Source organism: Sceloporus occidentalis, unplaced genomic scaffold (genome assembly GCF_023333645.1).
Source record: "Sceloporus occidentalis isolate IW3139 unplaced genomic scaffold, rSceOcc1.0.p SCAF_1, whole genome shotgun sequence".
NCBI lineage: Eukaryota > Metazoa > Chordata > Lepidosauria > Squamata > Phrynosomatidae > Sceloporus > Sceloporus occidentalis.
In genome coordinates this window covers 135,558,519-135,570,702 of record NW_028316981.1, presented here as the reverse complement: position 1 = coordinate 135,570,702, position 12,184 = coordinate 135,558,519, and the positions used below count along the sequence as shown (strand labels likewise).

The 12,184-nt window shown below is 42.6% G+C and overlaps 1 protein-coding gene across 1 annotated transcript; it reads right to left on the bottom strand.

The window, feature by feature from the left end:
- Positions 1-899: 899 nt before the first annotated feature.
- Positions 900-10,890, bottom strand: WFIKKN2 (WAP, follistatin/kazal, immunoglobulin, kunitz and netrin domain containing 2). The gene is made up of 2 exons (XM_089537417.1): positions 10,307-10,890; positions 900-4,106 (listed from the first exon to the last, which is right to left on the bottom strand). Exons 1-2 carry the CDS (start codon positions 10,508-10,510, stop codon positions 2,586-2,588), a joined length of 1,725 nt encoding a protein of 574 aa, XP_089393543.1. The 5' UTR covers positions 10,511-10,890; the 3' UTR covers positions 900-2,585.
- Between the last annotated feature and the right edge of the window lie 1,294 nt (positions 10,891-12,184).

Sequence of the window (12,184 nt, the reverse complement as noted above, 5' to 3'; positions counted from 1 at the left end):
CCACAACAACCCCACACCATGCCCCCAAACCGGTGTTTTCCCAGTGCAAAAAGAAGCAGCAGAAAGCCACTCCTTTTTGTGCCAAGAAAAGGGTAACTTTGCCACCACGGCAGCAGTTTTTTGGAGCTGCAGTGGTGTGCAACATCTAAACGCTTTTGTCACCAGAGTGTTGAAAAACTGCCACTCTGTGGACAGTGGGGCAGCTTCACGGTGTGTTTCCGGCATCTTGGGGACGTGCGTCATGTGCCAAGCTGTCAGAAACATGCTGCATTTGGCCAGACTGTTTAGCCCCACAGTAAACCATAAATCATACTGACTTGTGAAGATATTCCAACATGCGAGAGTTCTTCCTGGTTGATGGTAGGATGGCATATGTTGAAACTGAGCCCTTTAGAAAGGCAAAAAAAAAAAAAAAAAAAAAAAAGTCCTAATGCAACTGGCACCAGAATGGAGATTATGCTGCTGTTCCATTCTGTCAGTGAGATTTGTAGCTGGTGAGAAAACTATATACAATGAGTGTTCAGCAATGACTCCTAATCAGACTGGTGGGATGTTTTCAGTTATGTGCTGGAAGACTCTGCTCAGATCCTGAACCCTTAGACATCTCCCCCCCCCCCCATTACTTAGATGGGAATTGAAGTGAATCTTGATCAAATATGCACATGACACAAAACAGGGCATCAATAACATTGCAAAGACCTTGACATAGTGGGAAATTGGCCTTAAATTATCATGACATTCAACAGAAATAAATGGAAACATCTGGATTTAGAGCAGGGGCCAAAAACATTTAAAACAATTTTCTTGGATTTTTTTATTCCCCCCCCCCCCCCCCAAACGCTTTGGGTTATAGAGGGGGAATTTCTTCACACTTCCTCCCCCTCCCCCAAAGAGGCCTTTTTTGAAAGAGAAAGTGACTCAAAAGTACAGAATGGTGTAAAGCAGGCTTGGCAACAGGGCATATGTTGGAATTCTGACCACAGCTCAGCACCATGATGTGGTGGCTAATACCTGTACTGCTTATGTGATTTTAAGATGCATTCAAGAACCACAGTTTTCTAGTCAAAAGCAGTACATAATTGAGCATTTACTTTCAGATGCTGCATTTAAGTGTGAAAAATCGGAATGAGTTCAGATAGAGTAATGGATAACTGTAAGTAAAGGTTGACAGAACTGAGTACTTTAGCTTGGAGAAGAGAAGACTGAAGGCGAACATGGTAGCACTTGTTAAATACCTAGAAGGGTTGTAATAGAGAGGGAGGCAAAAAATTGTTCTCTGCTGCCTCAGAGTGCAAGACTAGAACTAGGAAGGTTAAGTTTACAAGACTATTGGTCTCACGTGATAAACTTCTTAGAAACAATAGCAGTTTGACAATTTACTTGGCAAATGGGTGGGTTCCCCCTTGCTGATGGGCTTCAGTCCAAAGTTGCTGGACACCCATCTGTTGGATAAGCTGTAGCTCTAGATTTTCTGCACTGAGTGAGTTGGTCTAAATGGCCAAAGGGACTCTGTCTAACATCATTATTATTGTTGTTATTTTCTGTGGCTTGAAACCTATGAAAATAATGATGTAACGCCTGGTGAAAAGTGAGATAATGTTGTATGGCAATTCCACAATCAATGCATATGGGGAAGTACCCACAAAGTGGATATGAAGAACAGTATTCCTGCTTTTACTGGTATGCTCAGGATGCCTGGCCTATTCCTCTTCCTAACTTGTGTTTAGGTGTGGGAGGCCCTGTATATTTTGCAAAATGTGTGTTCAGTTGCTTGTGCAGTACTACAGTAAAGTTGGTCTTTGAAATACAAAAACAGGTGGCAGATTATGCCCAGCTCATAAAGGGACTTTCAGTATTAGACTTGATGCCTTTATTTTTTGTGAATCAAGATGTGCAATGTGACAGGTAGTGTTTGGTTTTGCTCCTGTGCTTATTGTCTGACAGAATGCATTAGGGACATGCTGTAATTTGACTTCAGTGTGAATTTGTTTTGACTTGTAAAATCCACAAAAATCTGCTAGGCACACATCTGTTAAAAGAGATACTTTCAGGGGAAAGCCTCTATTTCTGATAACAACAGATTCTGTGATGGAGTGGTTTAACTGGCATAATTATGGTGAACATAGGTAATAATTTACATGTTCTTCTCTTACAACCTACTTACGAATATTAGACATTTCAGCTGTTTTTCACAAATATCTCTATACTCCAAATGAGAGCAATTACCATTAGAACAACAGTGTATATGATTTAGCTCTAAACCAAACAGAATGCTATGAATTTGGTCTTTTATGAAGAAAGCTGCATTGGTATTATGTGATGATCACCAGATGGCATTTCTAAGCAAATAGAAGGATTGAAATCTAAAGACTAATAGCTGTTTGCTGCTATTTTAAGTGCTTGCCAAAAAAGGCTTCTGCCTCATTACTACACACCATTAATGAGTTAATATATGGCTTCTGTGTAATAACGCATAACATCTATCAGCAAACAAATTTGCTTTTCAATTTCTCTAGGCTAGCCTACCTTTTGTTAGCACTATATAATACACAGATCTGGAAAGCTGAAAAGATACAAGCAGGATATTAGTGCAGTCCTAAGAACTCTTTTAGTAGCTCACAGGTTTTCTTGTGGATGACCTCACGAAGCTTCCGAACACGCCGGATGCTAGAGGCCCCCACAAAGCTGTCTGGCTGCAGAACAGCCATCCCATTGTGGACATCGCCCATTATTATGAGCTGACCGTCAGCTGCAGTTATGTTGGGGCACGGGCAGCTCCAGTTCATGTTCAAAAGAGTAATTTCTAGGGGTTCCTTGCCCAAAAATTTGAGTCCCATTTTCTCATCCTTTAGAATCTCCTCCACAGTCACTAGTGCATGCCCTGAGTCTTGGTCCTCCGTCAATTCAGTCACACGACCAAGGATAACAAAATCACTTTTGCAGAAGCTGGTCACCAGTTTTTGGCGTGGTCTGCAAGCCTTGCAAGCTTTGCAGTGCATGTTCCTAGGGAAAGGGCACATCTCTTCACAGGCCTCTCTGCTCTCAAAGTTATTTTCATTGCCTCCACAGCCTCCGTAAATGAAAGACTGGCATTGTTTCATCAAGCCGTTGTACGCCCACCGGGGCTCATAGGCTTTGCAGTGACCTTGGAGGGCTGGCAGATTGCAGACATTGACAGGGCCATTCATGCAAGTTAACATGCAATTTTCATAGGTCTCAAAGTGATTCAAATTGCTGTTACAGTTTCCATAGATGAAAGTGAAGCAGTTGTTTTTCTTTGCATCGTAATACCACCGGGTCTGCTCCTCCCCACAGTCTTCGCTGTCAGGCTGCTTGAGGCATTCATCAGTTGGAAAATGGGTTTTATTATGAGTGGTTTCCATAGAGGTAGCCTCCCCTTTTAGGACTGAGAGTGGGAAATCTGCTCTCAGGATGCCACCCAGGTTTTTGGCAGTGCAGGTGTAGATGCCTGCATCTTGCAGTTGTGTATTATAGATCACTAGTTGGGCAATGTTGGTGACGACAATGTTCCCACGGACATGATTGGGCCTCATAACAATTTTCTCATTTCTTTCAGTCTCCTTCTCCCAGGTGATTTCTGGTTTAGGTCGTCCGGTAACATCACAGAGAAAACTAACAGTATCTCCTATGTAGACAGATTGGTGGGCTGGGTTATTGACAAGTACAGGTGGAAGGATGTCAGTGATGGTTGTCTCTATATAGGCAGTAGTGGGGCGAGTGGTTGTCTCTGGTGAGATGGGGCTGGTGTTTGGCCAGGTAAGATGATAGCGACAAGTCACGACATTGAGAGTAATGCCTTTGGTGCATGCTTCTGCATCCATGTAACACTTGTTGTAATAAGTGAGCCCATCTGATGCACATGTAAAACTTGGCTCTTTTTCACATCTGTCTTTGCATTTGCAAACAGGCTGCCCATCCCAGATATCACACTCAGAACCTTGCTGGATGCACATAAAGCGATCACAAGTAGCCTCTTTGGGCATCCCAACAGGTCCCTTTTTCCCCCTAACATCCATGTATCGGGCTGCCACGCAACTCCGTGTTCCACAGACATTAGGGCAGCACTTCTCAGAAGTCTCACATTCCTAAGGAAGTAGAAAACAATAATTAAGCAAGCACAGATCCACTGCATTTTTTAATAAAGTGACTGTAGGCCATACATCAGGCATGCTGAAGACTCATTGAGCTCTGCCTTGTAAACAGAAGGTGACCAAGGTAGGGGTTTTCTTCTGGGCCAGGACTGTGTGCATCTTACCTCACTTTTTCCCCAGAACTGGAGAGGAGATATAGAAAATCTTGATATGTCACCTAGAAATTCTGACCAATACAATTTGATACAGGTATGCATAATCTAAATGCCAAAAAGAGACCACTACTGGCCACCTTATCAGTTCCTTAATACTTTTATTTATTCCATCCATCCATCCATCCATCCATCCATCCATCCATCCATCTTTATGTTGTCCAAAGTGCTTTTATGGCTGCATCTCTGAGTAGAAAATAATGAAACTGTATTCTATGGTGTAGTTGATATGCAACTGATAAGAATCTAAAGCTCTAAAGCTACGTTTCTAGGGAGCAGGTTCCATTCATGGTACATCTGAGTAAACATGCACAGCACTATACAGTTCAGTTTCTTTTGCATAAAATGTGCATATTAGGAGAATCAGCTGATGATCTCAACCAGGAACTAGATGGGGGTGGGTGCTTGCTGCATTCCTATTGGTTTTTCTGGACCTTTCAGTGAATTCCAGTCCTCTGTATGTGTGCCTGCCTTCATGTTGCCTGTCACTTATGGTGACCCCATGAATTCCAGGCAGTTTTGTTAGGCAAGAAATACACTGTAGTGGTTTACCATTGTCTTCTTCTGAAATATAGCCTGCAGCACCTGGTATTCCTTGGCAGCCCCCCTTCCAAGTATGAACAAAGCCTGACCCTTCTTAGCTTCTGAGATCAGACAGGACTGGGTGACTTCAGGATATTTAGGCTCACAACTTTCAGAGCTACCAGCCATGATATTTTTTCAAAAGGTGTTGCTAGGTTGGGGATGGCAGAACTGTTTTGTGTTGCTTTTAGTCATACCTGGGTATGTCTTTCAAGGAGCTGATATTGCCGGAGCGGGGGGAGGATATTTCTGACTCCCTCTTGAGTGTTGACTCATAGAATGCCACAAGATCCCATTGTGCCCCCTATCTATATGATCTATATCTATATCCAGATAAGCTATCTTTGGTGTTTAACATTTATATGAAACAGGAGGTTGAAGTCATCTTCCACAGGCCATCAGTCATTGTATTTAATGGGACATGAGCATCCATGGATTTTGGTATCCAAGGGAAGTCCTGAAACCAGTGGGTACCCAGGGCTCGCTGTACTGCACTGTAGGGAAGGGTGAACACTTAATTTGTATTTTTTTATATAGATGAGTGTTTCAAAGTTCATAAATTTCTTCATAAATTTGGTGGAAAGAACTTGAGATTTTAAAAAGCTGCATGTGGGGAAAAATAGAACTAACAGGGGTTATTCAGATGGTGAGAATAATCCCAGTATAATGTGTATTGAATATTTGTTGTTCACCTGCATTTCAAATGCACCCGAGTAAAATTTGTGAAAGGCTGCCAAAAAACCCACTTAACCTGGGATAATCGATCTCAGGGTTTTTTTCCGAGTTTTCCTAAAATATTCACATTGTTGGATGTACGAATAACTGATGCGAATAGACCCAGGATAAAACTCTGTATGCCTTGAACATGTTTCAAATACACCCACATCATCGACTCCATCTTTATTCGAGTGCCAACACATGTGGGCAACAGAGCTCGTAGAGATGCATATAGATGTGGTAAAAAGAATGTAAATGACCAAACCTGAATGTGTAAGTAAGATTATTCAGATACTTGTCTTAAAAAAAAGTCTAAATAACCCATCAGTCACCCATCCAGGCAAAAGGCTTCAGAGTGCTTAGCACTTTAAAGTCTGAATTTAAATCCATGTGTACTGAGCCATGTGTGGTGTTGAAGTAGGACTGTTATCTCTCTTCTCTATTAGGCACATAATCTTTAAGAGCTATGTGGCAGGTAGTTACAACTGGTTTTAGCTGTACCTGCTAATCTGCACCAATGCAGGCAAGTAAGATGTTTGTTCAGTTCATTTTTGATAAGAACTCATAAACATTTGCACAGTTCTTCACAAATATGTCAGAAATAACTTGCTATTAAAAGGCAAAATTAACAGACTGCATTACAGTTGTCCCTCCAGATTTGCTGACTTTCCATTCGCGGTTTTGAATTTCTGTAGATGGTAAGCCAGGAGGGACAAAATTGCGTGCACAGCCATTAAAAACAATGGGGCTCCAATATGTGTGGTTCTTCTGATTTGCGCTGGGGGGAGGGTCCAGAATGGATCCCCTGCAAATCGGAAGAGACAATTGTATATTTCTCATTTTCATGAGATGTTAGATGTTAATAAAGCATCAGAAACCCTTAATTCAGTGGCAGGAGAACCTTTAGTCCTCCTGATATTGTTCAGTGATAGTGCCCATCATCATTGACTATTAGCCATAGCTGCTGGAGTTGGTAGCATTTGGAGCCCAAAAGTATCTTTGGAGTGGAGCAGGAGCTAATCCTGTTTAACTCCAGTTTAGGAATAGGACAGACTAAATGTGAGCTAAAAAAGCTGAGACTTTGTCCAGACAATACAAATGTTTTGGGTTACTAGGAAAGCTGACTTGGGAATGAATGTATAGCCTGCTGTTGGTAGGCTAGCATTCCCTCTGTAAGATGAGGAATGCTACCTGAAAGTATTCTTGGAGCCAGATTTGCTCCAAGGTGTTTTTGTTTTGTTTTGTTTTGTTTTTGTGAATATGTTCAGAAGTGCTTTTACACAACTATGTGGTCATTCCCACTACAATTTAAAGCAAATTGCAAATTGGGTTATATGACCTTCGTTCCCATTGGGAATCGATTTCAATCCTTATTTGATTGAATTCTGTTGTGATAAAGTGGGGCAAAAGGAAAAAAACAGGGATTTCCGATAGCACAATTTTGGTAGTTCTTTTTGGAAGACTCGATTCTAACACGTGTCCAATAAATGGGAACACCAGATCAGAATCAATTCATTCTGTCGGGAGGGGCAAATGGCAGAGGGCTGCTGTCTTTTTTTTTAAATAAAACTAATCAAAAATCAGTAGATTGGTCAAGCAACTACTTGCCAAGGCAAGTAGTTCCTTGACCAATTTATCAATTTTTCGATCAATTTTATTTTTTTCCAAAAAAAAAAGAGGGGGCCCTGTCCTCCTCCTCCCGGGTCCCCTGACCTTGCCTCTGTGCCTGCCAGCCTTGTCCCTCTCCCCTTGCTGACCCCGCTGGACTTGGCTTCTCCCTTGGCTCAACCCCCGCCAGCTTTGGCTCTCTGCCTCTGGCTTGTGCTCCATCATCAGCTTCCTCCATCCCCGGTTTGAAGCCGGTAATGGAGCACAAGCTGGGGGCAGAGCCAAGGCCAGTGGGCATAGCAAGGAGGCTGGCGTGGAGAAAGCCAAGGCCAGCGTGGACAGCAAGGAGGCTTCAGCGCAAATGGGGATAAAAAAATAAAAACCGATTCAACTGGCATAAAAAAGATCCCCTTTATAGTGAGAACGAGGAATCTTTTGAAATCGGGTACAGATACGGAGCGGAGCCGAATCACAACCCACATTATTCTGCCAGTGAGAATGACCCCTTTGTGGCTAGTGGAAAAGATAGACAACACATGCTTAGATATCACACACATTTTGTTCACATGTGGGTTGCAGCACTGCAGCACACTCAACAAGGAATGTGTCTGGACATTACAACTGGTATAAAGTACTGCTGCTGAGGTGTAACACAGAATACCATTTACCTGTTATTGGTTTTCTTGGACTAGCTCCCAATCTGTTTATAAGGTGCTTGTCACCTTTAGAACCTTGTCACTTTGAGAGCTTGACCCTGTGGTATCTAAATGAATGTTTTCACCCTGACTGACTTCTGAGATCTTCAGAGGAGGTTCTGCTTCATGTCCCACACTGCCTGAAGTTAGTTTTGTGGGGACATGGAGACAGGTCTTTCACTTGGATTGTAAAAACTAGCTCATGCTAATTTGTGATGTTTATACCTATGAGGCTGTGAGTTATGGATAATTGCTATTTTTGTTACTGAGCCTAATAGTTTGTGTGTTGGACTCTGGAGACCAGGGTTTGATTCCTGGCTTGGCCATGAAACCCACTGGGCGAGCTTGAGCAAATCACATTCTCTCAGCCTCAAGTGAAGGCAATGACAAATCCTCTCTGAACAAATCTTGCCAAGAAAATCCCTTATAGGGTTGCCTTAGGTTTGCCATAAGTCAGAAATGACTTGAAGGCAAAGAACAACATTTTTGTTATTATTGGGTTATTTAAATTTTGTTTTGTTTTGCTTTGTTTTTAAAATATCATGGAGAAATCTCAGGGACAAAATGCAAGTATAGAAATGTCTACAAAAAAATAAATACTTTAATAAAAATATATCCCAGATGAAAGTCTTTTAGGAAGATTATGTCACCCTCATATTATATCAGTGTTTTCTTTTGGAACAGAAATACCAGTATTTAAGATACTGCAGATAACAGTAGCTGGTACTATAAAAAAAAAGTTTGGCCTAGGTTATCATGGGCAGTTCACCCAGTATGCATGTTTTGCCAGCAGAAAGTTTGATGCATCTATGGGTTCTGGCTCTGGCATTTCTAGGTAGGAGTGCACAGGGAAAATACCTCCGTTTTTGTGGGGGATCTGTTCCAAACCTACCCCCCCCCAGCGAAAATGGAAACTTGCATGTATTCAAGCCCCAAAGGCGTAAATGGCTATGCGGTCCTGTATGCACACCATGGGCATACGGACCATTTTAGCCAATGGGACTTGCCCCTCCATAAATAATCGAGACTGTGGACTTCCAGTCCGCAAAAATGGAGGGGTGACTGTACTTTGCTAGATGTCCTGGAAAGCCACTGATTTCACTGGGTCACAGATTACCACAGTACTGTATCAGTAGAAGCTTGTCATCTGAATGCCAAAAAAAGTTTTTACTCTGTTGGTACTATGTTAACTGTACACTGCATCCTGCAAGGATTTCTTTTGCCAGGTGGCATTGGAGGATGTCGGTGCACTCAGTGATGATGACAGGCAGCTTTTATTATTCTGCCCAGATATGTGATAGGTTTGCCTTAGGATCACCCTAACTCAGAAATGACTTGAACGCACACAACAATAACAATATGAGATGTAAAGAACACAAATGAACCCTGGGATGCCATGATGAGCTGGATGAGCCAGCCACCAAATAAGTAGACTCTTAGCATGCCAGGCAAAGTTCATTTTGATATGGAAGCATCATTCAAGACAGCTCTGGCCAATCTGTCAATTTCACCAAAGCATTTTTTTCTTAAAATGACTTAAAAACAGGTGCAGCTGGGCCATGGCAAGGCTAGGAAGGGAGGACAATATTTAGCCCAGCCTCTGGAAACCCATGTGGGTTGGGTAAAATGTTTCAAAGTTCTTCTGGGGTTCAACAGAGGCAAGAGATCTTGAAATGTAGCTGTTGAGGCAAGTTAGTTGTGGGAGGACCATTAATATAGCAGCTCAGCAAATGAGGATTGCTGGGGCGGGGGAGTGAAGAGGAAGTTCTGTAGCAACACATGTGAAATCCAGTGTTAACTGAACTCGGCACAGATTGGCTTTCAACACCCAGCAATGTTCATCCTGTGGCTATACTCTCTATCTATCTATCTATCTATCTATCTATCTATCTATCTATCTATCTATCTATCCATGCTTTCTACTCTGTGCAGTAGCTCCCTGTGGCTGACTTTGCCAGATGCTGGAGCTGGTGAGGGCTAATTTCCACCTGCAGCCATGGCAAACATTTGTCCTGAAGAAGAGAGCTGCCAGTCCAGCTGTGCATGGGTAACTGGAGTCCACATCAGGGTTTAAAAGCTTCCCTTCACTTACGTTTGCTCAATGCTGTCTAGATAAAAAAAGGACTCATTTATCCACATGGGAGATGGGGAACCTGTGGGCTTCCAGAAGATGGACTCTAAATCCCATCAGTCCCATCCAGCCAGGCCAGTGGTGAAAGATCATGGGATCTGTAGCCCATTAGCACCTGGAGAACCACAGATTCCTCAGCCCTGAATTCAAAAGTATCCTTTGCTGTAGTAAGCAAAAAGTGGTACAATCAACCAGTTATCTATTCATAAAGGCAACAGAAAGAAGAGGAAACAAAAGTGCATCACTCACCAGGTCAGTGTCGCACTCTCTCCTGCAGGTGCTCTGGGCATCCACCCAGAGGTTGGGATTCATATCATTTGGACATATCCCCGCATGAGAATACCGTATTGGAGGCAAGGCAGAACCTTTTAGAGGGAACTCGAGCAGCAATAGGATTTCCCCGGACAGTATCCATATCCATATCCATTGTGTCAAAAGTTTGAAAAAGGACATCTCCCAATGGCTCCAAATAATTTTTGTTAAAAAAAAATTAAAATCAACAATTGGATCCTGGTATGTGTGTGTGAGTCTGGATGTTACTGTATGCCTGATTTTTTTTAAAAAAGAAGAAGCTAAAACAAAGGTGCCGTCTACACCTGCTTTCTCTAAGCTCCCCCGGACTTCTTTTTCACCTTGACGTCGTGGTGCAGTCTGTTCTGGACCTTGTTGGATTAAAAGTCTTGGGAAATATCTCCCTTATTTTAAGCGAAAGGCTCTTCGTCCAAGTCAGAGTTGGTTGTATTTATACCCTGCCTCGCAACAACAAGTTGGAAAAAGTAAACTCTATTTCTGTGACAGGCACACGCTTCTTATGTCCTGGTGGCAGTCGTACAGATTTGTTAGAAGGGAAGGGAAAAAAAAAAGAAGCTGGAAAGAGTTTTAAAGGCTGGAACTGCCACGGTGGGACCCCTGCATGTTTCTGAATGGAAGGAGGCCTTCTTAACCCCTTTAGACCTAAAGTACTTCCCTATGCTAAGAATGGCATTTACTTCTGAAAGAGGTCTTGTCTAAATAATATGAACCTACAGTCAGAAGGATTTCCCTATGCCAAAGAAATATATACAATCGTTTGTTTTAAAAGGAGCTGCTTAGTAGGATTGAAGCAATTAAAGCTTAGATATAACATTTTTGTTATTAAAAGAGGTGGGGGGAGAGAAATGTGGAGCGAGAGAAGGAATAACATGTTTCAGTTTAGGATCTGCGAGGCAATATGTCTTTACAAATTACCCCCCAAGTCCCTAGCCTGTTTTATTTATCTTTTTCCCCCCAAGTTTCTTTCTTTCTTTCTTTTTTGCTGCACTCCAGCCCCACCATGGGAAATTTTTTAAAATTCCTTCACAGTTCATGAACATGAGACCCCTATTGTACGACTTTTTGCTGACCTCTTTAAGGAAAAAAAAGTAGGAACAGTTTAACTCTATGGAAACCTGCATAAAGGAATGTACTGCATTTTTTGCATAGGGGTGGGGGAGAAAGGGGAAAACACAATCAACTTAACTCCCAGCCATCCTGATTATGACAGGATGGATATTGTAATGCCTTACCAAGAAGGGCACCCTCTTTCAAAAGGCCCAGTGAGAGAAGACACCACTGAAGGACTTGGGAAAGACTGGCTATAAGGGAATGAGAGACAGAGACTGAGATTCTGCTCTACCTCTGTGCCAGCTGTGGAAAGTAGATGGTGGTTGGATCCAATGGCACACGTGCCCAGAAAGGCTTTTGACTTTGCTCAGCAGGCCCCATCAGAGTAAATCACAAAAAATTTCTCAAATTCTATTCCATCCCCAAAATGTGTGGGGTGGATTGGACTATAGCAACCAGAATCCTCCAGCCCACATAGTCAGTGGTCACGTTGCACAGGAAACGCTGATGGTTGTAGTCCAAACAGTAACTTTCCCCTCCATTGGCCCCACTGCTATTTCAAGAAGAGCTTGTCATGTGCTGCATCCCATCTAGCCACCCCTGTCTGGAAAGCAGCAGGAGCCTTTGGGTGCAGAGAAGAAGTAGCTGCAAAGTTCTTTGGATTTAGGTTTGCCTAATGGGTTTTGGGTCCCTTTTCACTTGCTGCCCCTCACTCCTGGAACTTTCTTCCCCCACGAACACGGGTCACCACTTCACTGACAACTT

What these genes read in the sequence shown, in the direction of transcription:
- WFIKKN2 (XM_089537417.1), bottom strand. Translation starts at nt 10,510, where the DNA reads ATGTCCTTTTTCAAACTTTTGACACAATGGATATGGATATGGATACTG. An exon ending in GAGAGTGCGACACTGACCTG is followed by an intron (nt 4,107 to 10,306) that starts GTGAGTGATGCA and finishes CTACTTCCTTAG; the next exon opens with GAATGTGAGACTTCTGAGAA.